The 27,638-nt window shown below is 49.2% G+C and overlaps 1 protein-coding gene across 1 annotated transcript; it reads right to left on the reverse strand.

Moving 5' to 3' along the window:
• Window positions 1-867: 867 nt before the first annotated feature.
• On the reverse strand, window positions 868-27,638 carry LOC135911637 (uncharacterized). The gene is made up of 7 exons (XM_065443978.2): window positions 27,443-27,638; window positions 20,339-20,723; window positions 18,849-18,975; window positions 16,089-16,306; window positions 15,082-15,233; window positions 13,175-13,412; window positions 868-3,596 (listed from the first exon to the last, which is right to left on the reverse strand). Exons 1-7 carry the CDS (start codon window positions 27,506-27,508, stop codon window positions 1,198-1,200), a joined length of 3,585 nt encoding a protein of 1,194 aa, XP_065300050.1. The 5' UTR covers window positions 27,509-27,638; the 3' UTR covers window positions 868-1,197.

Here is a 27,638-nt window from a genome sequence, read left to right on the forward strand (position 1 = left end):
AGCGTTCGAGGTCTGCAAACACAGGAGACACCCAGCCTCTCTTGTTCTGAAAGTTTCTTCTCCTTGTTGTTTTTTCACAGGGCATATTTTTTTTAATACCAGTGAAAACCATGTCGCGATTTACTCTAACCAAAAGGTACTCAAGTGGCACAAACTCCGACACCTTTAGTGGTAAGGTTCATCTACAGTTAGCCCTATAAAGAAAGGCGTTATGCTCCAAAAAAAATCATAACCTCGTATGATTATATAGGTTTATCTGGGGACACGGGAGCTCTTATTTGCGATCCCATATGGTGATACGGGATTCAGGATATGGAGTGCGTGTGTCCTATTTAATAAGGATGTGACACGGATACACGCGGACATACATTCGTCAGTTCTCGCACAGCACGACCAGGCAGCTGACACTTGAAATTGACCGTCACTTATCAAGCATGGAAAAAGTTCATGAGAGTGGCTTGTTGGGCTAGTCGGTACTTGGTTAGACTAGGAGAATGCCAGCAAACTTGAAAGTAGAAAAAATCGAGAAGCAGACATAGACAAAGCGACAGGAAGGTGGCTGGGCCAACCAGTAAAGTACCAGTAACTAGCACAGCTTGCCCAAAGCCCATCTCTGATCTTGGCGCATCTCCTTGCTTCCTTCCATGTCCGCGTGTATGAACAAGCCCGACGTAAGATGTTGCTGAGGTGTGAAGAACTCGCTTGCCATTGACACCGTTTTATGTCTCGATCTAGGCGCACAGCTACACGTCAACTCTTCCATGGCAGAAGGGCAGCTATGAGTACTCAGCGCTCCCAAGTGGTTTCCTATACGTATAATGTTGCTCACCTTCGTTGATCTGACGAGGACGAGCGCATTAAGCGTGACACCCAGCAATACCGGCCTGAACCAGTCAAAATACGTACGTACGTTTGTAGTTGTCAAAACGCAGTAAGCCGGTGCAACATTGTGGACGCCAGTAAACATGAGGTGTACCTTCGTTATATAATTTGATCCGCAAAGTAGGTCCTTTAGTTTTCTTTATTTGCTCTTTTTTTTTCTACTGCAGTTTTCAACAGTCATGACATCGATGGCAATATTGTATTTTTTATAAACGTAACTGCATCAGGAACGAGATATTTACACCACTCTAAACCTCTATGTAGACCACTTCAGTCAGGCAGGCGTAGTCAAAATCCATTCCAACCTGCTGGTTGTCAACTCGCCGACGTCTTGGCATGCCACAGGCCATCGTCTTGAACATTTCGCCCGGAACTCAGACGCAGCGGTTGGCTGAAGTAATTTTTCTTGACGATCTTGATCATCTTGTTGGGATACACGGTTTTCTTGGTCCGTGTCTCTACGTCCAGTATGTACCCCATGCCTTCAAGAGTCGGCCGAGCAGCCTTTAGTTGAGCGTTGGCAGTCATCATCGCTTGCTCTTCCATGGTACTCGGCTTTGATACCGCGTCGTTTTGACCTTCCCTACGCTCGCCACTTTCCTCCGTCGCCTCAGAATTCAACTCCTCGTCGGAACTGCCCTTCGAACGTCCGTAATCCCTGCTCTCCTTCCCGGTATTGTCGAACCCGTTCACAGGCGACGCCATCGAGCTTTCCTTCTTCGACGAACACATGCCGCTTGCCAGCTCCTTGCCCCTGCATTTTCGACCCTGACTACAAGCTCCGTTTTTGCAGTCTCTGAACGGGTTCTTCATTTTGTCGAAGTGCCTGATGACATCCCTCGCCTTCGCGAGGGCTAACTGGCTCAAACGAGATTTTTCTATGGGTAGTGTGCAGTTTTCTTCTTGGCAGGTTGACAGCTTGCCGGCGACGTCTATTTCCTCCACATTCCTCGCACTGGCGTCGTTAAGTTGCTTGTCGCTGCCACTTTCACCATTTGCTGATGCCAGCGATGTAGGTGAATCGCTTATATTTTTGTCCTCGAACGTCTTAAAAAGGTGCTTTGATCTCCCGTCTTTCTCTTGCCCCACCGGTACTATCTGCGACGCCTCCTGCACGCCCGGGTAGACATGGACATAATGATCCACATCGGGGTTATACACCCCGTGATAACCGCTTACGCCAGTGGCCACACTAGGCGAGTAGCTGCCTTGAACTCCAGGTTTTTCTAATGGTGTTCTGTAAATTTCTGGCTGGATAGCCGCCCCTTCGACGTACACTGGGTAAGCGGATACCTGAACGTCTGGGACTGCTCCAACATCTCGACTTGGAATGACAACAGCCGTGTCGGCGCTGTAAGGATTGGTGTAAGGAATGTCTGGGCGCGAGGCGACTTCGCTGGGATATCTGTGATCGTGAGCTCTCACAAGTGGCACATGAGGCTGCTGCCGGAGCCCGAAAGGGGCCGGAGCGTTACTTGGATGTTGGGAGTATCCGGCCGCACGGGTATTTTGAGACGGACTGAGAACCGCAAGTGCCGCGGGAACCTGGTCTACGCTTAGCACGCCTGTGTTCCTGTAAGAATTCGTTGGGTCTTCGTCCTTGTTAAGCGGCAAGCTCTTGCCATCCTGATCTACAGAAGTTGCAGTGTGAGGCGATCCTGCATTGACCGCTATTTCTGAGTTAGGCTCGAAGTAGCGCCCGCCCGTCCCTTCGACCGTGCCAACGTTTGTTTGAGCTTGGTAACTTCCTTGATTTGGGGCCGTCAATCTAGATGGAGGTCCGGGAATATATTTTTGATGCGCGTAGTGAGTTCGCCCTCCTGTTTCAGCACTCGGTGGACGATGTGCCGGAGGTCCGGCAATGTAAACGTTCGAAGGAGGGCGGTATGTTTCTGTTCCATAATGTGAATTCCTGTGATCCCCGTTTTCATCTTGTAACCCAGGATTTGCGGCGACGGCCTGGAAAGACTTTTCATTGTACAGCGCACGGCTGTTGACGGAACCCGGATTATGTACAGCCGGGTGATGAATTTCACCGACGTAATAATGCTGGTTGTTCACGTTCGGCTCCTCTCCTGTGACGGCTAATGGTTTGGCACCTCGCACGTTCGTGTAGAGGCTTGCCAGCACTTCCATGGGAATGAAGTGCTTCTTTGGCGTTGCTTCCGAATCTGTGGACATGCCGCCTGCGACACTCTGAGCGCTACGACCAGAGTTGTCTATTTCGGAAAAGCCTCCGGGCGGCGAGACCTGTCCCGAAGGCTCCACGACGTCGCCTTCCGGACCTTCATATTTACCCGCGGTTCCAGGTGCCACGTTCACGGCTTGTCCCCCGATCCTGACCGAAGCGACGCCAGGCGTCTTGCTTAGAACTCGAATTCGAATGATTTTCTTTCGTCTGGTTTCATCGTCGGGAGGCTTAGTTGCATTTCCAGCTTCGAGTTCGGCTACTTTGTCTGTGGAACTTGAGAGGTGGTCACGTGGGCCCACGGCATGCACTGCGGAGCCATCTATTTGGTAAATATTTGCGTAGGTATCCCTGCTGTTCTTGTGAGCCTTTTCGTGGTGCGCCGAGTCGTGCACGCCACGACTGTAGTGTTCCTTTGCCTTCTTTATGTCGTCGTGTCCCTGCTTGTGACCGTGCTGCCCCTGGGACTTGAGTCGATGCCCTTGCTCCTGGTTGTCGACACCGTAGGCTTTGTCGTGATGTTTGTCTGAAAGATGAGGTGGAAATATTATTACTATGCTGCCCTGTTTTGCCTACCTCCCCCCCCCCCCCCTCTGTTTTTCTTTAGTGTAAACCACAGCGCTCGTGCATCCCAGGTGACTGGAATTCAAGTGTCGTGATTGCAATCGGTTTCAATTGTTAGGTTCTGTCAGGCTTGAGAATTGACTCGCATCATTCTTTGGTAGCAATAATCACCTAGCACCCTGTGTGACTAAGCTATACCACCCGTATGATAGAGTATTAAGAATAAAAACAGTGATTGCACCACCACACGACGATTGCGATTGGAATCTGCCGATTGCGACAAATTCCTGGATATAAAATGACAACAAATACTGCGAGAAAATTCTTAAACAATTGCGCAGCTTGTAGGGCACACGCATCAAGTACTCTGTCAGTACTTTACTTTCGCCCCAAAACACAAACTGCTTACACAGTGTTACCTGTGGCGGTGAAAACAAGCGAACGTTCTCAGGCGCGCGAGCATTGGCCTCTTGATTTGAAATGTGCAGTCTTTCTCGCTTCATCGGCATTAGCTGTGATTGAATACAATGTTATTCCTCCTATCGTTGCTAAATATGTCTCTTTATGACTACCACACTCCTGAAAGCTTTTTCCAAGTTCGTGAACATTATTTTGCCTGCACAGTCCTGTGTTTGGTCTGACACGAAGCAGTGTTCGACGCTGCCTTTGACAGACGTTATATTATACAGCTCCAATGTCGTCTTTTTGGGCACAGTTTTCACCTCCGCTCATGAATCTGCAGAATTGTTCACTGTGAAAAAAATATAGAGAACAAAGAACGTGAATCAAGGCATAGTCGGCGCCACAGCGATCAGCCAAGTTTAGCGCTGTGGTTTCTGTCCTCTTTGTCATGGACCTCGTTGTTTGCGCGCTGTTTTCTTTCGGTAATGATGCAACAACAAGCCCAAGTTCGAACTCTTCTGTTCATTGCGCTATTTCCGCATGCCTCCAAAACCAATGAACTAATTATTTCATGTTCTTTCGCGTTTCTCAATGTTGCGCCGTTGCCACTTGTAGATACTTTTAAGAGTTGCGCGGCTACTTCAGTAGATGGGTTCGTTGCTATATGCACTCCATTTCAAGCATCAATGCCGGGCCTTCCTTTCTATGGTTTCCGTCTGCCCATCACACAATCGTAACTAATTTTATAGGGTATTAACATACCCTATAAACTCGTATAATAGCAGCAAATTTTTCACTTTTTGCTTCGCAATTTTGACAGATGTGGCTCCTACACGGGGCAGTCCATTTCAATCCAAATTTCCTGTCCTTTGCGTAATACATGTGGTTCACTTGTGGGCCATCAAGTCCTCATAACCGCTGTCTAGCTGTTGCTACTGCTCATGCTCGGTTAGGCAGCACAATCATGGTTTAAGGGATACAGTCGCGCTCAGTGCCTCCCATGTAATTATATATGCCTATGTCCCCAAAGCTTTTGACGGCGATTTCTGGAGAAAGTGCACGCCAGACGCCCTTTTTTTTTTCGACGTCTTATTTTGTCTTCAAATTTCGGACGGCCAAGTTCGAAATGTGTCTCTTACATGAGTGCGGCCCTTAGTCGAGTATATATGGCAGTTATTCACGTAGCATAAAACCAAATCAACACTTAGGAATATATCTTCTATCTTCTTCTTCTTCTTCTTCTCTTCTCTTTCTTCTTCTTCTCACTACTTCTCTTTTATATTATTTATTTTATTTTATTTCCGTCTTCTCATTTTTCTTGCTATGTTTGTCTAAAAAATATATTTTCTAGAGGCGCAGCTTTGACTAGCCGGTCTCCGAATCGGAAAAGGAAGAAAAGGGAAAATAGTGCGAGCATCGCGCGCACACCGTGCAGGAGCGTTCGACTCACCGCCATCATAAACACCTGGCATTTCCCTGGCATAGCGATTCTTGTTATACAAAGATGCTTGAGGTCTGCCTCACCAAATTACGCTGCCGCATTCCCTCCCTAAATTTCTATTTACACAGGTCGGGTTTGGTTCCCTCTCCCCTTTGTTCTTTTTGTGAGGAGGAGGAGACGATACAGCACTATCTTCTATCTTGTCGCCGCTTTGCTGCGTTAAGAAAAAGATTGTTGGAGATGCCATTTAGAAGAATTGGCCTGGATTTGACAGAACCTGCAATTCTTTCGTTCGGGGCGTCCACTTTGGGTTTCAGCCACAGGGATGCATGCTTCGCTGTCCAAACATTCCTTACAGAATCTAAACGAATGCCCTGCTAAATTCTATTTTTTATTATTACTTTTAAATTAATTATTCCCCATTCAACAGCACCTTCCTGATTTTATTTTAGCCGGTTATTCAACCCTATTCAATGCTATTCCCATAGATAATAGGAAATTTATGCTATAAAATATTTTGGAATAATCCATCCATTTCTTGGCCAATCCCCCATCGTGGGTAGGAGCCACACGTGCCACAGGCTACAACAACAACAACAACAACACCGCCATTGCATAGTTCATTCCAGTACCGGCGGATGTCCCTCAACGCTCCTTTCAGTCGACGAGAAAGCAACGGCCGATATCGCATTAGACGACACTGCCAAGAGCCCTGCATGTCCACAATACGGAAGGCCGAATATCAAGCGCCGGTCGTCGTGGAGGACCATCAGTTGAGTAGCGTACGCACTCAACAGCAGTTAGTTGCTGTCGGCGAATCCGCAAAGCCTGTGCAATATAAACCTTCCGCCACGTTGATTTGTCCAACATCATCGACGCACGCCGCCGTACCGAAAGCAACTAGGGTCAGGTCGCTGAAGGTGACCCTCAAGAACGTCATCGCAACTTCTCGAAGAATCAAAAACGCTGCCGGTACTCTACCTCCCAAGAGTGACATGGGCGACGGTGGCGCCAGATCTACGAGCGAGGCTTCCTCCGCAAGGCGGACCCGTGCCGTAACCTCTAAAGGCGTCGCCGACTCTAACGCTATCAGGGCGAGATCATCGCAGTCGGCGACACCGAGCGACACAATCGCCACGAGTTCGCGAAAAAGACCTCAGAAGAACCGCCATCCAAAAAGTACGTGGGCGACGGTGACAATACAACTGCGCACAAGGCTTCCTCCTCAAGGCGGACCCATGCGACAACCTGCAAAGGCGTCGCTGACTCGAACGCTACCAGGGCGAGATCATCGAAGTCGGCGACGCCGAGGGACACAACCACCACGAGTTCGCGCAGGGTGAGAAAGACCTCAGAAGAACCGCCACCCAAAAAATACGTGGGCGATGGTGACAATACATCTGCGCACGAGGCTTTCTCCTCAAGGCGGACCCATGCGACAACCTGCAAAGGCGTCGCTGACTCGAACGCTACCAGGGCGAGATCATCGAAGTCGGCGACGCCGAGGGACACAACCACCACGAGTTCGCGCAGGGTGAGAAAGACCTCAGAAGAACCGCCACCCAAAACATACGTGGGCGATGGTGACAATACATCTGCGCACGAGGCTTCCTCCTCAAGGCGGACCCATGCGACAACCTGCAAAGGCGTCGCTGACTCGAACGCTACCAGGGCGAGATCATCGAAGTCGGCGACGCAGAGGAACACAACCACCACCAGTTCGCGCAAGGTGAGAAACACCTCAGAAGAACCACCACCCAAGAAATACGTGGGCGATGGTGACAATACATCTGCGCACGAGGCTTTCTCCTCAAGGCGGACCCATGCGACAACCTGCAAAGGCGTCGCTGACTCGAACGCTACCAGGGCGAGATCATCGAAGTCGGCGACGCCGAGGAACACAACCACCACCAGTTCGCGCAAGGTGAGAAAGACCTCAGAAGAACCACCACCCAAGAAATACGTGGGCGATGGTGACAATACATCTGCGCACGAGGCTTTCTCCTCAAGGCGGACCCATGCGACAACCTGCAAAGGCGTCGCTGACTCGAACGCTACCAGGGCGAGATCATCGAAGTCGGCGACGCAGAGGAACACAACCACCACCAGTTCGCGCAAGGTGAGAAAGACCTCAGAAGAACCACCACCCAAGAAATACGTGGGCGATGGTGACAATACATCTGCGCACGAGGCTTTCTCCTCAAGGCGGACCCATGCGACAACCTGCAAAGGCGTCGCTGACTCGAACGCTACCAGGGCGAGATCATCGAAGTCGGTGACGCCGAGGAACACAACCACCACCAGTTCGCGCAAGGTGAGAAAGACCTCAGAAGAACCACCACCCAAGAAATACGTGGGCGATGGTGACAATACACCTGCGCACGAGGCTTTCTCCTCAAGGCGGACCCATGCGACAACCTGCAAAGGCGTCGCTGACTCGAACGCTACCAGGGCGAGATCATCGAAGTCGGCGACGCCGAGGAACACAACCACCACCAGTTCGCGCAAGGTGAGAAAGACCTCAGAAGAACCACCACCCAAGAAATACGTGGGCGATGGTGACAATACATCTGCGCACGAGGCTTTCTCCTCAAGGCGGACCCATGCGACAACCTGCAAAGGCGTCGCTGACTCGAACGCTACCAGGGCGAGATCATCGAAGTCGGCGACGCCGAGGAACACAACCACCACCAGTTCGCGCAAGGTGAGAAACACCTCAGAAGAACCACCACCCAAGAAATACGTGGGCGATGGTGACAATACATCTGCGCACGAGGCTTTCTCTTCAAGGCGGACCCATGCGACAACCTGCAAAGGCGTCGCTGACTCGAACGCTACCAGGGCGAGATCATCGAAGTCGGCGACGCCGAGGGACACAACCACCACGAGTTCGCGCAGGGTGAGAAAGACCTCAGAAGAACCGCCACCCAAAAAATACGTGGGCGATGGTGACAATACATCTGCGCACGAGGCTTTCTCCTCAAGGCGGACCCATGCGACAACCTGCAAAGGCGTCGCTGACTCGAACGCTACCAGGGCGAGATCATCGAAGTCGGCGACGCCGAGGGACACAACCACCACGAGTTCGCGCAGGGTGAGAAAGACCTCAGAAGAACCGCCACCCAAAACATACGTGGGCGATGGTGACAATACATCTGCGCACGAGGCTTCCTCCTCAAGGCGGACCCATGCGACAACCTGCAAAGGCGTCGCTGACTCGAACGCTACCAGGGCGAGATCATCGAAGTCGGCGACGCAGAGGAACACAACCACCACCAGTTCGCGCAAGGTGAGAAACACCTCAGAAGAACCACCACCCAAGAAATACGTGGGCGATGGTGACAATACATCTGCGCACGAGGCTTTCTCCTCAAGGCGGACCCATGCGACAACCTGCAAAGGCGTCGCTGACTCGAACGCTACCAGGGCGAGATCATCGAAGTCGGCGACGCCGAGGAACACAACCACCACCAGTTCGCGCAAGGTGAGAAAGACCTCAGAAGAACCACCACCCAAGAAATACGTGGGCGATGGTGACAATACATCTGCGCACGAGGCTTTCTCCTCAAGGCGGACCCATGCGACAACCTGCAAAGGCGTCGCTGACTCGAACGCTACCAGGGCGAGATCATCGAAGTCGGCGACGCAGAGGAACACAACCACCACCAGTTCGCGCAAGGTGAGAAAGACCTCAGAAGAACCACCACCCAAGAAATACGTGGGCGATGGTGACAATACATCTGCGCACGAGGCTTTCTCCTCAAGGCGGACCCATGCGACAACCTGCAAAGGCGTCGCTGACTCGAACGCTACCAGGGCGAGATCATCGAAGTCGGTGACGCCGAGGAACACAACCACCACCAGTTCGCGCAAGGTGAGAAAGACCTCAGAAGAACCACCACCCAAGAAATACGTGGGCGATGGTGACAATACATCTGCGCACGAGGCTTTCTCCTCAAGGCGGACCCATGCGACAACCTGCAAAGGCGTCGCTGACTCGAACGCTACCAGGGCGAGATCATCGAAGTCGGCGACGCCGAGGAACACAACCACCACCAGTTCGCGCAAGGTGAGAAAGACCTCAGAAGAACCACCACCCAAGAAATACGTGGGCGATGGTGACAATACATCTGCGCACGAGGCTTTCTCCTCAAGGCGGACCCATGCGACAACCTGCAAAGGCGTCGCTGACTCGAACGCTACCAGGACGAGGTCATCAGAGTCGGCGACGCCCGAGGGACACAACCACCAAGGCTCCAGTTGCTCCACCACCCGTAAAGGACGTGTGCGATGGTGGGGCAAGATCTGCGCACAAGGCTTCCTCCGCGAGGCGGACCCGTGCGGTAACCTCTAAAGGCGTCGCCCACTCGTACGCTACTAGGGCGAGGTCAGCGAAGCCGGCAGCGCCCCCGGACATCACCACCACGATTTTGCGGAGTATTAGACAATCCGAAGATTTCCCGCCGCCACAAGGTAACGTCAGTACTCCGTTCACCGTCAGGCAACCGCACAGCAAGGCTGCTACAGCGCGCCGGAAGGAGCCATTGAGTTTGTCCCCAAACCCAATAGCAGGGGCTGCAAACCGTCAGCAGCGGTCAGAGAACAGCCGCTCCTCCAGCATCAGCGGTGGAGGAGGAAGCAAGCACCATAAGAAAGGCGGCGGCAGGTGCTGGGTCACGTCCTACTACGTCCGCCAGCATGTCGTACTACCCGTCGTACTACGTCCGCGACCTGTTGTGGAAACGCACGTTCGACGCTGCAGCAGCGCTTTCGCAGCAGCGGCGGAAGAAGCACGAAAATACGACCCTTCGTAAAAAGGCACGAGACACCTCGCCTGACGTGCAAGCAGCCGCCGAAATTCGACACAGAATCTCATTCTCTTGTGACCGGTCATTCATAAGCAAGCTCAGTAAGCCCGAAGTTCTGTTTCCGTCGGTCGTTTTCTATGGCTCGTCACGTGGCTCTCTCGTAGCCAAGCGAACGTGAACCAGACAGGGAACCAGCAGCAGAAAGAAGTGGAAGCAAGATGGGATGACCTCCATCATGACGAATAAATAACGTGCGATACTCAACGCGACTGTTATTGTCGTTTATCTGCGAAAGTGCCTCAAAATGGCACTGACCAATTTAGTTCGCAAGCCTCCTGCACCAGGGGGAAGAACCCGAGACTTCTGCTGTGCATTTTACTGTTTAAATTGCATTGAATGATTTTGATGAAGCGTTTGCAAAGCTTATTTTCTATGTCCTCAATGTTTCCTTTGAATACTAAAGGGCTCTGCGTCTGTTTGAGCAAAAAAACAAGGAAAGCTTGCGTTGTATTAATACCAATGCCTCGATATCATGCCACGGTAAAAAAAGCTGTTGCCTGTTGACGCTGTAGCAAATCTGGCAGGAAATCCAGCAGGATACCTGGATTTTCAGCAAAATTCTTAGGAGAGTGCAGGTTTTAGGGAATGCTTTAATAATGACCTCGTAAACAATCGCAGCTAACTTATTGTTGCTTACGGTTGTTCAAAAAGCGGTGCAAAAAATTGTATTTGTGCTGGATTAAAATTCAGCATTACTTTTTCAGCTATCCATTCTCGGTCACCCGAACGCACCGACCACTGGCTGTAGTCGCTAGGCGCAAGAAGGACGTGTATGCGACATGCTGCTATTAACCTGAGAGAGTTTATGGCGCATATGTTAACGTACGTTTCAAAACTCACATGCCTGCCGACGTATTGAATGTGCTGCAAGCGGTAACTTCGGAAACTTGCCTGTCACTGTAGGCCTTGAGTTCCTCCTTCTAAGAATTTCAGTACCTCTGCAGATCTTGAAGCTCTCCGTGATTGATGAACACTCCAGCTCGTGTGCATCTCCAACGTGCCTTAACTCTGTCCTGTTTTCTGCACCATGCGAGCTGAGTCGGTAGCATCCCTGCCGTTCTATCTATCTATCTATCTATCCATCCATCCATCCATCCATCCATCCATCCATCCATCCATCCATCCATCCATCCATCCATCCATCCATCCATCCATCCATCCGTCCATCCATCCATCCGTCCGTCCATCCGTCCGTCCGTCCGTCCGTCCTTTCTTTCTTTCTTTCTTTCTTTCTTTCTTTCTTTTTCCTTTCTTTCTTTTTCCTTTCTTTCTTTCTTTCTTTCTTATTTATTTATTTATTTATTTATTTATTTATTTATTTATTTGAAGTCCCACAAATTGCGGCAACCCGCGAACGCCTCCAAAGTGAGAGAGAACACAATTTAATGGCCGTCCAGGGCCTCGCTTGCATCTCGGAGTTTTTGATCTGTGCCTCCAGATTAAGCAGTCGGTCAAAGCACTGAGCTCGCAGTGCACCTTCCGATTTCTCACCAGCCCATTGTTTTCCTTTACTATCTTTTCTTTTCCCTTTCCTACCGACGTCGACCTATGCAGCGTAGCAGGCCATTGACAATGCTCCTTCGGCCGACCTGTTCGCTTTTCATTTATTAGAAAGATTTATGAGAGGGAAAATTGTCATCTACCCGATTGGGAGGCTTCCTTCAACTGCGGCGCTTTCTTTCTGCGTATAGGTTTCTTTTGTAGCTTCGTGCTACACCCGAGTGGATGACAGTTTTTTTTTTTTTCCTTAGTGAACTTTCCTCGAGCTTGCGGGCTTCCATCAGAACTGATTTTCTAAAACGATATATATGTATCTCTTTCTCTCACCAGCCACGCTCAACAGCCTAGCTAGAGCAGTCATGTTCTTTGTTTGGGATCTCCTGTACCCTTCTTGCTAGGAAGCTGGCATCATGGAATCTCGAATGCGAGCAGCAGTCATAGCGGGTCGATAATACAGTGAAGCTTCTCTTGCCTAAACCTCCGGGGTTTGACGTAGGTACGTATAGGCACGTTTCTTGCCGAATAAAGAGAAACTTAGGCCACCGGGTATGTGCGACAGCCCATGCTTAGGTCACTCCCTCAGAATGGATTTTCGCCGCCGTGACACAACGGGTATAGACCCATTTTTGCGACGTTCAATGTTCTTCCTTCAACATCACGAATTGCAGAACGCATAACTTGGGAAGGGAATGCACCATTCTCGACCAACAACGACGGAGCGTGTTCGCGACAATAACGGTGGAGTATCGACGGGAAACCTACTGTGATTGGGTGAAAGTTCCCCAAAAGCTAATGGTGACGTGACCGTCTCTCCTAAGTTGAATCCTGGTTCCGGATTCCCGTGTGAGGGTGTATACTTCTGGGATTTTAGCGGAGAAGATTGCCCCATCACCTTCATGGCAAGAACAGAGGAGCTAAACTCCTGTGTCACCTTCCTACCACCTAGCTTTACCTTACCTTGACAGCAGCCCCCACCATTTCCGTTCCCTTTCGGCGGAGGAAAGATAGTCCAGAGTGGAATTGCCCTCTCGAAAAAACGCAATAAAGACATTATCAAACAAACAGGTAGTATACTTAGGGGCGTTTTGTATTTTCCTGCGCATACTCCTCTCACTGCCATTATTTTATCCGCAAGCATCGCGTGAACGCCGCCTTCGTCACCTTGATACAGGCGGATAAATGGCCATAGGCAACGACAACATGCGAGCGTCATCCGTGACCACTGCTACCTCGCTAACTCGGACAAGCTTCGCGTCATTTGGATTTCAACGCTGCGTCGAATCCGCATGGTTTCTTTAGATTAGACCGTCGAGGGCAGACTCGCCTCACCTTTGTCGACGTACTCTTTCTCCGCGATGATGCGGTAGCCACGCTCCCTCCATCCGGCACGCTGGTGGCCTTTGTCCTTGTCGGTGAAACCCTGCGATCCAGCCTCGTGGTGGTACTCCTCGTGGTTCTGCGCGTCCTTCTGGGAGAACCCCCTGCTGCCACCGTCTATTCCCTTGCTGCCGCCAGTAGCTGGTGCACCATGAACGTATACGGGTGCGTACCCAGCGCCCACGGCGTGCTGCAGGGTGACGAAAGGATTCTTTGGTGAAACATGGGTTTGGGTAAAAACGAAGCGCACTCTGCGGGAACGTCACGCTGCTTTTTGCTAATCGCGGAAACATTTAGACACACACAACGCGGCTGCTCCCGTCAAGAGAAAGGGAGATCAGGATTTGAATAAGAAAGGAACGCAACAAGGACGAATTTTAATGACAGAAAGGTAGAGAGGCAGGCCTGACTGAAATGCCTCTGACCTCCTACTCCACGCTGGGAGTACGTACTAATTAAAGCAAGAAACGGGGAAACAACGAACGTGCCAGGCACGAGAACAATGCATCATGAGGAGTGACGCATATCATGAAAACGTCAAAACAAGAAGGCAAAATAAACTGAATCAAGACAGCATCGATGAGGTCACTTAAGAAGCAACACTTTAGCACAAATGTCGCTTTCAGGGGAGAGTGGCATCACTCCGGAAGGCTTAAACCCTGTGTTCCTCAATTATTCTGAAAAATAAGAGCGGGAGAAGTAGTTTGCTGGTATTCAAGGAGACATCAAGGGCAGGTTCTTGTTGCTTACGAGCACTATCGCGCCTTCTGCACTCTTCTCCACGCAACACAGTAGTACTACAGAAAAGACTACATGTGCGCAAACTCCTGTCTAAGTTCAATTCTCGTTTCTAAGTCGCGTGCTATTTGCAGCTCACAATCCACGCGAAAGAAAGTGTGAACTTAACCCACAGATCACGGCGGTCAGCCACCTTAGTAAATAAAGCCGCTCTAAGCGAGAAAAGAACTGTGATAACAACGTAATTGCCGGACACACACACATTTCATCTAGTCATGAACTTTTCGCGGAACAAAGTGTTTTTACTATAGCGTGATGCACCACCCACTACGACAACCACGAAGCGTCACACATGTGTACGTCAAAGTTGGTTCACATGCGTAGATGGCGTACTGCCAGCGCGGATAGCTGTGGCGGATGGCCGCATCGCGGTAAGCTAAAACTTTTATAGATGATACGTGAAATTCCGCAAGCAGGCTTTCCCACGCACACTACTTCCCTGATCAACGTGACTGAGCTCCCGCTAGTAGCATGTTGAATTAATAATGATTAGTGGTTGTTTTGTTGCTTTTAAAATGAAGAAAAGGAAAGTAAGGATCTTCAAGTCATGTGCATGTGAAAGCCTGCTTGCAAAATTCGGTCGGCAGTGAGAGAGGCGTTTTGAAAGCTCGGATGGCGCAAAGTACGGACCGCGTCAAAGATGCTGGCGCCAGCCAGCCCGCTGGCGCCTTACTTCACGAGCGTAGCCTGATATCCCCCATTTTGTTTAGGTCAAGATATATACTCGCGGGATATATACTCCAAGGGAATGCAAGCGTAGCAGGGGGCGGCAGAAAGTTAGGTGGGCAGATGAGATTAAGTTTGCAAGGACAACATGCAAGGACAACATGTACCGCAATCAGTACATGACCGGGGTAGTTGGAGAAGTATGGGATCGGCCTTTGCCCTGCAGTGGGCGTAACCAGGATGATGATGATGATCCTGATCATGATGATGATGATGATGATGATGATGATGATGATGATGTTATACTCGCGGCGAAGCGCACTTGTCGTGTATCGTCTGTCGCATCACATAATTCGCGTGCTCTTTCAGGCCGTTCACCTCGCATGAAAACCTACGTGGGTTCCCTGTGCGTAGCCACCACCGAGATGCCTCTGGTGGCTCTGGTGCCCTTGCGATGCGAACCTGTCGGCGCCCTTGATGGCGTCGGTGCTCGTTTTGCTCCGGTGGGCCGCCTTCAGCTTGTGGTGCTCGTCGTCCTTGAATTTCTCTGCGTAACAACGAGGTCATGTCGCACGCAAACGTGCCACAGAGGAAGGTTAACAGTAGATGAAACCATGAGAACATAATGCGCAGACAGCAATCGAGTGTCTTATCGGCAGGAGTACTGGCCATCCTGCCCTCATTTTACTCGCTCCTCTGTGACTTCTGCTCACCCACGTATCTCATATGTATCATATCTATACCCATCACATTCCAGTTCTTTTAGAAAAATCACAACATCCTTAATGTGACCGGTACTTTCAGCACATGTCGTCGCCATCAGAACCGCTTACCCTCTTCATTCAACAAAACTAGAACGATGTACAAATGGGTCCAATATGAAAATAGCCGGTGTTCGAACAACGATAGCAGATGTGCGATTTTAAGCCTCGCTTGCAGATATCTGCAGAGTAGCATTTATGCCGGAGATAGGTCCCGTGGTACGCTTTTGATTTTCCCGGCAGAAGGAGGCGACAATAGGTGGTGTCGACCGCAAATCCGCCGTTAACTGTCATGTTGACCTCCTATAGGTACACCCAGAGTTAAAGAGAAAAACGAGGGAAAGGAGAAAGGCGGGAAGGGAGAGGTGTAAATATAGAAAGAAAGTACAGAAACAGTGAACGCTGAGACACACGATGGCAGTAGGCCACGATCATCATGCATAAATTAACGCAGCAGATGATTATGCGGAACATAACGAACACCAATAAAGGCTTGTCTTGTCCACAAGAATAGTCAATTCTGCTGCACTTAAGAATTATAGCAGTGCCTTAGTCGCCCTCTGCTGCGATTAGCATTACGAGGCCGGCATTGCAAAAATGGTCTCTTCCATCAAGTCGGGACGAGGCAAGGGCTCGCTCACCCCTCTCGAAGTACTCGATCTCGGTTCGGACCCTGTACTTGCGCTCGGCCTGACCGCCCTTGTCGTGGCCTCGCTCCTTGTGCACCCTGGCCCGGGCGTCTTCCAGGTGGCGGTGTGCGCCGCCCTCGCGCTGGCGACCGTGCTGCTCGTGCTGCTGGCTCTGGCCACCGGTGGCCCACTGGCCGTAACGGTAGCCCTGGCTCTCGAGGCCTCCAGCGCTGCGTTCAAGCGTGCAAATAGTTCATCGATGAAGCTTAACGTTAAGCTGCAGCGCACGGGCTGCGAGACAGGCAGTATAGTGGAGGGCTCCAGATTAATTTTGAAATCCAGTGTCGAAATGGGGACAGAGAGAAGACAGCTTTGCTGTTGCAATGCTTTCTCTTGATTGCGTACTGTTGGCGCGCGGTCTCTGTTAATACGAGGCGCGACGGAGGGCAAAAACAGGGACAGCAGAGCTACATCAGTCTATCCTCATGTCTGGCATGCTACTAAAAGTGAAGGGTTAATAAGTAATACGAACTGTTGTTCAGCTGTTGCGTCACTCTGTTGTGCTGTGACGTAGAAAGTACGTTGTTGTGCAGTAGCTCGAAGTTAAATTTTACCACTTCGAATTCTTTAAAAAATGTCCCTCGCCAGGTTCGGGCATTGTAGACAGGGAAGTGCGGCACCCAGAGCACGTGGTGGCAATCGTGTATTAAAAATATCAAGTGGCAGCCCGGTGTGAGAACGGTCTCTCGATGAATCCCCGTACAGCCAGAGAGTCACACGCACAAATGCATCTACGTAATGCGCATTGCCTCAAACGCCACCGATTACGATACGGGATTTCGCTAAATTGTTCAATGTAGAATGAACAATGCGGTCAGTGAGAGTGTGCCATGCATCAAAAAGAGACAGAGAAAAAAATACAGCAGGTGCCCCACCTGCTGTATTTTTTTCTTTGCCACGGCGTAGACGTGACGTGGTTCCTCTGCTCTGCTATGGAAAGAAGGCAAGGAAGAAAAGTCTCATGGACTCCAGAAGAAAAAAAAAGGTTCATCACCCATTCCCCTCTGTGAAGGTGGATGGTCATCGAAGCCGTGTAGCACACGACACAGAGGATATCATTTTGAACACAGGTACGAGCATTGCCGTGAGGTTCCGTATGAGTGAAAGCGTGTGAGGCTGAGCCGGCGAATGCGGTGCAATCTCGCGTGCTCGAGCGAGGTACGCAGCCCGGATGCGTGCCCTCTCCTGTCGCGCGCGAGGCAGGGAACTCAGGCCAACGTCCTCTATTTGTCAGGCGAGGGACGAACGGCGTTCTTCTCCGACGGCTGCTGTAGGAGGCCTCGATGCCCTCCTCGTCCGCCTCTCCGTACAGAGTGGAGACAACCGCGGCGTAACGGAACTAGCTGTGGAAGAAGACGACTACGATGAACGCGCGAGCATAGGCGAGAGCGCAGTCTAGCGTGTTGCGCCGAGGGCCGCAAACGAGCCAGCTGTGGAAGAAGACGACAATGCTCGAGCTCGAGCCACTGCTGAGGAAGACAGTTGGCGATGACAACTATGATGATGATGATTATAGTTTCCTCTTGCCAATGCATGGATCATACCCCCGTAAACGTTGCCTTCCCATTACGACGATGGATGGATGGAAACAACTTTATTCTGAATCCGGCAAATTTGACGACTCGGGCTCAGGTCTCCCATGAGGGGACTTCGAGGCCTTGCCTCGTCGCCGACTCTTGTGTCTTGAGGTTGGAGCTGCGCAGAGCGGCGGCCCACTTCGACGCAAGAGCCTCCGGAGCTACTGCCATTGTAGCTGATGTAACCCGACACTCCCACAACATCTGTGACAGCGTCGCTCTAGTTACAACAGAAGAGAAGTGAAATTCTACGCCGGAATGATGAGCGGCAACCAAGGAGGATACATAAAAATTTTTATGTATCCTCCTTGGCGGCAACGGAGCACGCTGTGGAAGGAGACGACGACGACGGCGAACGCGTGAGCAGGGGCACGAGCGCGTTCGCGCTGTTGCATCGAGGGGCGCCAACGAATTAGTTCGCGGGTTGTTCGCGGACAACGGACAAGCCCTAGCCACATACGGCTTCGATGTAAAAGTGTACTTGGGCAGTGAAGTTCGCCTCCCGGCAGCATGGCAATGTGACATTTCAATTTCTCCTGTCCACTCTAATAACCAGCCAATATGAAAAATTCTTGCTTTAAGACGCTCCATAGACGGCGCCCTACAGCTTCCGGTGCATAGCCGAGATTTGTCATGGGGCTTGGTTTGGGTCCTTTAGCGGGCACTCTTAATTCTAAGTACGCGAGCGGTTTTACATTTCAATTTCAGCTTTGCGACCGCTTCTGCGAGCCACAGCTGCGGGCTGGACGCTTGCAGAGATTAAAGTCGGTACGTACATAACAGAGTTCGAAATGTTTTCCCACATTGCCAGCTCATACATTTGTCGTGTCTTGAATGTTGTGAAACATTTTCGCCACGAAGCAGCATTGCGAATGGCATTTGATATATAGGGTATCCCGGCCAAGGTTAGCCAAGCTGTTCAACGAAACAAAAGATTTAAAAACACGGGGCAGGATACGATCTGAAGACCTATACGCTGTTCGGTCGTCACGCCCTTGACGATCAAACGCCCCGTAGGTTTTAAAATTGTATCTTGCAGCATCTTTTTCTAACATTTTTTTTTTCATTGTGGAGCTTAGCTAACTTTAGCTGGTACACACGGTATAATAGGTGTAGCACCGGGAAGCAACCTTACCTGTGTTGCCCTATGTGTGGTGAGACGTGTCCGTGCAGGCTTCCCGCTGCCGGAGCCAAATCTTGAGACGCGTTGGTCGGTGGATGCACAAATATGAATTCCTTCTGCATTGTTGGCAGAGCCTCCCCTTCAAGAAAAAGTGAATGGATATTCAAGAACGTCACCTGTTTGTCTAGACTGGGAGCGAAGAAATACTCTTCGATTAATCTGGGCCCGTATTCACAAAATTGTCCTTACGCGAGAACTGTTCGTAAAAGCAAATGTCAGGCAGTCACGATTTTGGACATGTAGTTAGAGAAGGTGTTCGGTCAGTGGCAAGCAGAAGTTACTAACCGAAAGCTTTGGGAATTCGAACCTCGATTCGTTGCTCTCATTTACGCTAATCTGAACAAAAAGTGTGCCTCAGTAACTGTTTTATCGAATGAAACGAACTAGGCCTACACTTTAGAAAGACTTGCTCAGACGAAGAGTAATACTGGTGCTAGTAAGAATCTAGTAATAAGCCCGCGTAAAAGAAAAACAGTGCGTGGGCTTTCACCGCGAAGGTGCGGCGACTTTCTTTTTTGGCAGAAACCGCGTACTTATTAATGTACGGTAGCCAGTATCACCCCTTTTACACTCGTGTGCAAGAACAAATAGCCATCAGATGGGAAATATTCTACGGAAATTCTGGAGTAGCAGGCCAAAGGTATGCTCCTCTGGTCAACAGCTCCGATTTGTATTATGCCTACATGCATATATATAAACCTCATATTTTTTCTTCAAATATTTTATTTCTTGTTTTATTTTCACAAATCGTTTTTTATCAAAGGTGTGTGCTCTAGGATTTTCGTTGCATTTATGGAAAGGCTGTTATTGTTCACACTCTACAATTCCACCATATAGTCGAATTCCGCCACGTTTGCGTCTTCAGCTTTTCAGAAACGCAAACATATGACCTCCTGTCAGCTCTTCAGAGAGAGCACAGTCGCTCTGTCTGAAGAACTGATGGAGAAAATGGCGAAGTTAAAGGTATGGTGTAATCCGACTGCCCGGAATAGCAAAGCCAAGTCACGTTTCAGAAGGAGTTACTCCGCACGTCAAGTATACCGAAACCACAGTGACAAATTCGCATACGAGAGTAAAAAAAAATGGCCAGCCTTAGCTTGGTTAAGCCAAGAATGCGTTGCATATTGCGCGAGTTGGGGCCCAGCTTTTCCTCCGGCTGTCGTGACGTCACGTCACGTGGTTGCGCTAAAGGTCAATGGTAGCTGCCCGGCCGCGCCCAAGGGCTGAACTGAGTGATTGCAATATGCAACGCATAAAAATAGAAGCAAATTAATAACAAACATAGCAAACTTAAAAGAGAATAGACCCACATATGAGATATGAGACGCGCAGCAATGAACAATGGCTCATACCCTCAATGGTGGCTGCCCGGCCGCGCCCAAGGGCTGAACTGAGTGATTGCAATATGCAACGCATAATAATAATAATGAGTTCGCTCTTACCGCCCTCCTGCGGCGACTCGTACAGCGTGACGCTCAACGTGGCGTTGTCGTGCTCTCCCACTCTGAGCTCTTTGACGGCCTCCTTAATGACCGGTATCCCGTCCTTGCCGTGTGAAGGACCGCGAGAGAGCGCCTCCAGGTACGGCACGTGATTTAGCGTGTCCATCAGACGCATCAGGTGCTTGAGAACGCGTTCGCTCTCCTCTGGTATCGACGTCGCGTTGGCGTCAGGCGACGTGACGTTGACGACGTTGACCGACGTTGTGGCGCCTTTCTGCTGCCGTGATGCTGCTTCCGTCACCGTGGTGCCGTTCACCGGCCACTTCGCGCCCGTCGCAAAAGGCGGCAGCGTTGACGGTACGATGGGAGTACTCGCTAGCACAGCCTGCACAGAGGGCATCATGCTTGCGAGATGTGTCCGCTAGAAATATATATCTCGACCAGCAACACGAGAAACACCGGTAAACTTGGTCTTTTCTTTTTAATGAAAACAGCCAATGAGGCCGACGGGAACCCCCTTTCTTGTTCTTAAAATCCGCGGGTTTACTTATTCTGCCGGCACATGACTGGACAACCTTGGAACTATGGTTAGTCCCAAATGCAGGTCGCGTCGATGCAACGAGTGATGTTCCGACATTTTATTGGATAAAATGACTTTTTCAAGGGTGGCTTCTGGTCCCGCAAGCCCTCTGCTCTGCAAAAATGAAGTTAACTTCGCGAAGGCGAACGGGTACGCCGAAAGAGGTAACACATTTGACGAGGGCTAACACATTTCGTGTCCTACACGTGCCACTTCTTTATCGTCCCACTTCGCTTGGTGCGGTTCGCTTCTGTTCTTATTCCGATAGCAATAATACCTACGCTCGAGGCTCACTTGTGCCATCGCCGTTGGCGTGCTGTCCTGCTACCGGCGGTGCATGCGCTGTACACGCGCTTGGAGGATTGGAATGGATTCAGAGACGCGAAGTGCGTTTGGCTCCAATTAAGAGCGGTGAACTCAAGTCCAAGCACCGTCACGCTTTTGCCATGGGCCCACACGTTTTTGTTGTAGCTACATATGCATTTTATTAACCGTTAGGCGCCGCACACTAGAAGCAACACACCTGACGCAGCAGGTTGTTGTTAGACCACATTCATCTTCAGCGACTTTGCTGCTGCCTACTTCGAGTGCTTCAGATTTGTCTGTTTATAAACTTGCTCGAAGCAAGTACCCTTCTGGTATAAGGCGCCTTGCACTGCCGAGAAAGGGCGGCCTAGGTACGATTGTATTTTTTTTCTTGAGCGCATTACTTATGCAACATTACACCGCCCATATTATCACCCTTTCAGAGCCTTTTTTAATTATTTTTATTCACGAGCATAATTTACTTTTCGTATAACTTAACGCAACATTTGTAAAATCGTAGAATGGGCGTTGATTTTTAAACGTTACGAAAAATTCGGGTAAGTTGGCAGGTATGCGCGGCTTCTCATCTCGCCAGCGTTCTCAGACAATTTCAGAACAACTCTAAACCTTGCTATCGCTTTCAATATTTCGCCAAATTGACAAATTTTGTTGAATTAACCAACTATATCCTGAACAAAATATTATAACCTTTTCTCAGCGAATATTCACTTGAATAATACGGAGGACTTGACTTTTTTTTCTCAGGCTCCCATGAAGTACATGATCTGAGTGCTCACCACTACAAGCTTATCTCCACTCTTTAAATTGGAGAGTCAACTGCAGACCTCTAAGTTATTACTTGAACAACGTCTGTATGTCATGTACGTCAGGTTCTTTTCCCCGAAATGTCAGCGCGACGCTGTTAAATCCGGGGTCACTCGTCGTAACGGCCTCTTCGGCAGCTTTGTCACTTCGAATGACACGCGTCCTTCAAAGAACTACGGCAGAGAGTACTTGCAGTTACGAAAATGTATCGAAAGTGAAATTCCGTTGGGGCACGAGGATGGAGAGGCAATCGGTAGAGCTTCTGGCTGTTAAGCAGTTCGGGCATCACTGCTATACAATGAAGTTTAGGAGGATAGTACTGCCACACTGTGATTCAGGTGTTATGTACAAGGGGACGTACTTCACTTAATATGCTCTTGCAACCTCTTCTAATTCGAAAGGACCACCCTAGCGTCCAATCTGAACATGCGACTGGGCCCGGATCACGCCCTCAGCTGCAACAGGTACTCAGGACATGCACAAGTTTCGTCTGCGCATCCCTGAACTACGAAGACTCTTACAACCTGCCGGCAAGACACTGGCCTCATCGAGGTACTTTAGTATACCAAAACAGTTTTACGAAGACCCGCAATGCGAATGAAGTTGCATGAAAGTGAAAAAACTGTCATCCGCCCGATGGCAGGCGTTCGAATGCATATGTCGTGCGAGTGTTGCGTGTCCAGTGCTGGTGTATTTGTCTTATTCATCTGGAGTACCATGACATGGGCGTGCCGCTACGCTAACTTCTCCAGTTTTCATTGAAAACCATCTAGCTACCTGCATATGCCTATTTTATGTCTACTGATCTTCTGTGCTTCGCCAACTGATTCCAACTGGCGCCTGCGAACTTCCTAATTTCATCACCCCACCTAGTTTTCTGCCGTCCTCGACTGCGCTTCCCTTCTCTTGGCGCCCATTCTGTAACTGCAATAGTTCCTCGGTTATCCATCCTACGCATTACATGGCCTGCCCAGCTCCATTTTTTTTCTCTTAATGTCAGTTAAAATATCGGCTATCCCCGTTTGTTCTCTGATCTACACCGCTCTCTTCCTGTCTCTTAATGTTACGCCTAACATTCTTCGTTCCATCGCTCTTAACTTGTTCTCGACCTTCTTTGTCAGTCTCGAAGATTCTGCCGCATATGCTAGCACCGGTAGAATGCATTGATTGTACACCTTTCTTTTTAATGATAATGGTAAGCTTCCAGTCAGGATCTGGCAGTGTCTGCCGTATGCACTACAACCCATTTTTATTCATCTGTACATTTTCTTATGATCAGTGTCCCCTGTGAGTAATTGACCTATAGGTAAACGTACTCCTTCACAGACTCTAGAGGCTGACTGGCAATCTAGTATTCTTGTTCCCTTTCCAGACTATTCAGCACTATCTTTGTCTCCTGCATATTAATCTTCAACCCCAATCTTGCACTCTTTATATTAAGGTCCTCAGTCATTTGTTGTAATTCGTCCCCTCTCTCACCCTGTGATCTTTGCTTTCCCCTTTCCCATTCCCCCGGTGTAGGGTAGCCAACCGGACGTTATTCTGGTTAACCTCCCAGCCTTCTTCTTTTCTCTTTCCTCCTCCTCCCTCCTCCTAGTCCCCAGTGTTGCTGAACAGGACAATGTCATCTGCAAGCTGAAGGTTGCTGAGATATTCGACGTTGATCCCCACTTCTAAGCTTTGCTTGTTTAATGGCTTGAATGCTTGTTCCAAGCACGCAGTGAATAGCATTGAAGAGATTGTGTCTCCTTGTCTGACCTCTTTCTTTATAGGTATCTTTCTGCTTTTCTTGTAGAGAACCAAGGTAGCTGTGTAATCTTTGTAGAGTTTTCACAAGATATTCACCTATGCCTCCTGTACTCCTTGATTACGTAATGCCTCTAGGGCTACTGGTATCTCTACTGAATCAAATGCATTTTAATAATATACGAAACCCACATAGAGAGGCTGATTGTACTTTGCGGATTTCTCGATTTCCTGATCGATGACATGGGTGTGATCCATTGTAGAGTATTCCTTCCGAAGCCAGCCTGTTCTCTTGGTTAACTGAAGACAAGTGTTTCCCTCATTCTATTGGAAATTATCTTGGTGAATATTTTATACAATACTGAAAGTAAGCAAATAGGCCTATGACTTTCAATTCTTCAACGTCTCCCTTTTTGTGGATTAGTATAATGTTGGCATTCTTTCAATTCTCTGGAACCCTTGAAGTCGTGAGACATTTCGTATAAAGGGCTGCAAGCTTTTCAAGCGCGATATCTCCTCCAACTTTGATTAAATCGTCTGTTATTCCATTTTCTTCTGCCACTTTTCCCCTGTTCATGTCTTTCAAGGTCCTTCTAGCTTCATCGCTAGATATAGAAGCAGCCTCCGTATCCTCTTCATAACTATACCGAACGATGGTTGAATGAAGAGTGAAGGTAGCATTGCTGCTCTGGGCGCAGTACAAGTCAGTATACAATTATTCAGCTGCCTTTACTCTATATTCGAAACTGCTGATGATATTACCCTGCTCATCTTTCAGTGCATACATCTTGGCTTGTCCTAGCCAAGTTTTCTTTTCAGTGATTTCATGCTGCGTCCATTTCTTACTGCTTCCTCAGTCTTTCTGACGCTATAATTTCGAGTATCCCTTACTTTCTCCTGGTTGATCAGTTCTGACAGTTCCGCGAATTCAATCTGATCTCTTGAGTTGGACACTCTCATGCTTTGTCGTTTCTTTATTTGGTCCTTTGTTACTTGCGAGAGCTTACCTACTGGTTGCCTTGGCGCCTTACCTCCCACTTCATTTGCTGCTCCTGATGTCAGCCTAGTCACGGTTTCGTTCATTACCTCTATGCCATCTTCATCTCCCTGTTCTAAAGCTGCTTATTTGTTTGCAAGCACCAGCCTGAATTGGTCTGCTTTTACCCTTACTGCCAGCCTGCAGTGCGAAAGCCAACACCACTTTCGCAGTGCATGCTGGAGTCGCTCGTCCGCCTTGGGGCTGACTACACTTTCCCCTCGCTTCTCGACCGCGTCCCGGTAAAGTGCGCGGCGTCCCCTTCGGCGATCCGAGGGCCAACGGCGTCGGCCATGCGCGAAAAATGGGTTTTGTTGCCCAAAGACTCTGAGGGCGACAGGAGAGCCGTTTTTATCTGCCCGGGGAATGCAAGCAGCCGTGACAGTTTTCGCTGGCGGCGCGTGTCCGAGAGGTTTTGTGCCGAGTGTGACGCGACTTCTCCGCCCGGTTTTCGCCTTCCCACGCTGCCTCGCCCTTTTACCGCGGCCACTTATTCAAGAGCGTTGGTGCCGTAATTTCCGTTCTCCTTTTCTTCGCGCCCGTGTGCTGCTTGGAACTGTCTTTTTCTGTTGGCACCGTGCCTCTTGCTCCCGTTATCTTGATTTGTAGAGATCGTAGAGGACGGTCTTGCAGTCGCGAAGGTCCTCGTATTGTATAGGATTATCTTTAGGATTCTAGTTACGTTGTATTCTTTCTAGAAACAAATGTAGCGCTTGCCGGAGAAAATATCGAGGCTGCTTTCTCAAGCAGCGCGCGCGGGTGAAAGTTGCGTAAGCTGCACTTCTGCAACCTTGTCGAAAAAGAGCCGACGCTTTGCGTGAGCGATTGCGACATCAGAAGCAATTCGTAACTGTGGTTTTCTTGGTTTGTTCCGGTTATCAGTATTAAAAATCTGTTTTCCGAAAAAAATGAGACATTTTCCCCAAAGAAAGAAACACTGCGCTGTTTGTGTCTTCACCTTCGTCGAATTTTTATAATCTGCTCCCCTGTAACAGTGTACAACTAACAAGCTCAACACGAAACACTACGTTACGCGGTTACCCAGCATGGGTACCTAATCTGATCTGCACTCAGTGGCGGTATACAAGAGGTCTGCTACTCGTGTCCTAATATAACTAGGAAAGCCTGTCCTAGCATATGCGTATTACCATCACAAGAGAATACCGGCAGATCTGGGACGCTTCTAACGCATGAACGTTCCTACAGTACATACTACTATACCTACTAATACCTAAACATGACTAATACCGCCAGCAGCGCCTCATTCTCACCATGCAGTCACTTAATCGTTGGGAGAACTAGCCCGCCTCACAAACATATAACCATCATTTGCTGCCTTCCCGAAGCACAGGGACCCTTACCAGAACTTTATTAGCGCAAAAATAAGTGTCTAAAATGAAACACTTTATTTCTGTCACTCGCTTCCTGTTAAAAAACGAAAGAACACAATCAGAAGCTGTAATAGCTGCTGTACAGTGCCTTATAGAGGGTCGCAAGAACGGCAATAGGAAACCAGAAACGTTTACAGGTGTGCTCGTGTGTCAAATACACATTGCGAACAATGTAACAACGCAAGCTCTGCATAACATTATTGTCGAGGTAGTACTGAAGTATAACACCTCAGATATATCCGTACTTGTTAGACATATTCGAAAAGTATAACCGTCGACACCGACTAAGTTGGTATGCCGGCATACTATACTTATGGACTGGAGACCCATAATGCGAAGTACGAAAACCGTGCCCCACGTAAACTATGGCAACTAGCTGATTTAGTCGCCAGAATAATCCTTTAACAACGGCGACGCTTCCTAGAGATGTTTACTTACTGGTCAAACAGAGATCACCGTTTTGAAAAGCGGAAGGTATATGCAGAACTGAACTGTGTTGCAGAACCGTAACGTTGTATTTTAGAGTGCATAGTATCTTGCGAAAAGCGCACTTTTACACGACAACGTGATCGCAAGCGCACACGAGTAGGATGCACACCTTCCTCTGCACAAGTTCGGACTTCTGCATTGAACGCCATGGATCGAGTCTTCAGCAGCTAGCTAACGTTTCTTTGCAAAATTTAGTGTAGCCCTGCGCCGGCATTTTTTCGTACTTCATTTACTAATGCTGTCCTAATTTCAACTTATCGTGATAGGCTAGGGCCTAAATAGTTCGTTCACTTTCAGATGAGATCAGTTCCCGCTATAAGTCCCGCACACATGGAATCACTCTCATTCAAGCAACGGGGTACTATTTTTTTTTTCTTTTTATCAAGGGACTGACGACACATTTTCTACTCTGGAAGAACCACGATAGAGAGGGATAAGGACACCGTCCAAGGTTAATTTTTTTTTTTTATATGCTTGGGCGCTTCCCATGCCGCAACGAAGCATTGTCCAAGACAGCGCACTAGACAAAAATAAAGAACACCAAATTATCCAGCATACGTATATATTTTTTTATAACTTTGGTAGGTGTCGTCGCCCCATTTCATCGTGCTGCTTTCTAGTTCACTTTTCATTTTTCTCCTTTTTATGTTTTTGTAAACAACAATACGCACGCATTTCGAAGTGTAAGATCATGATCTTGCATGAAGCTGGCGAAGCGGTATAGAGCTTACCAGAGTACCGCAAAGGACATCGGCGATCAACATCGGCAGCAGTATCCTCACTGAGAGACGATCCATAGCGCCGATGCCTCCGCATCGCCCACCGCGCGAAGCTCCTGCTGGTAATCAACGGCGAAGGCCTGCCGAGCAGGCGGTTGGGGCGGCAGCGGCGAAGTGCGAGCCTTCCACCATGCTCACTTCAAGACCT

Source organism: Dermacentor albipictus, chromosome 5 (genome assembly GCF_038994185.2).
Source record: "Dermacentor albipictus isolate Rhodes 1998 colony chromosome 5, USDA_Dalb.pri_finalv2, whole genome shotgun sequence".
NCBI classification, from domain to species: domain Eukaryota; kingdom Metazoa; phylum Arthropoda; class Arachnida; order Ixodida; family Ixodidae; genus Dermacentor; species Dermacentor albipictus.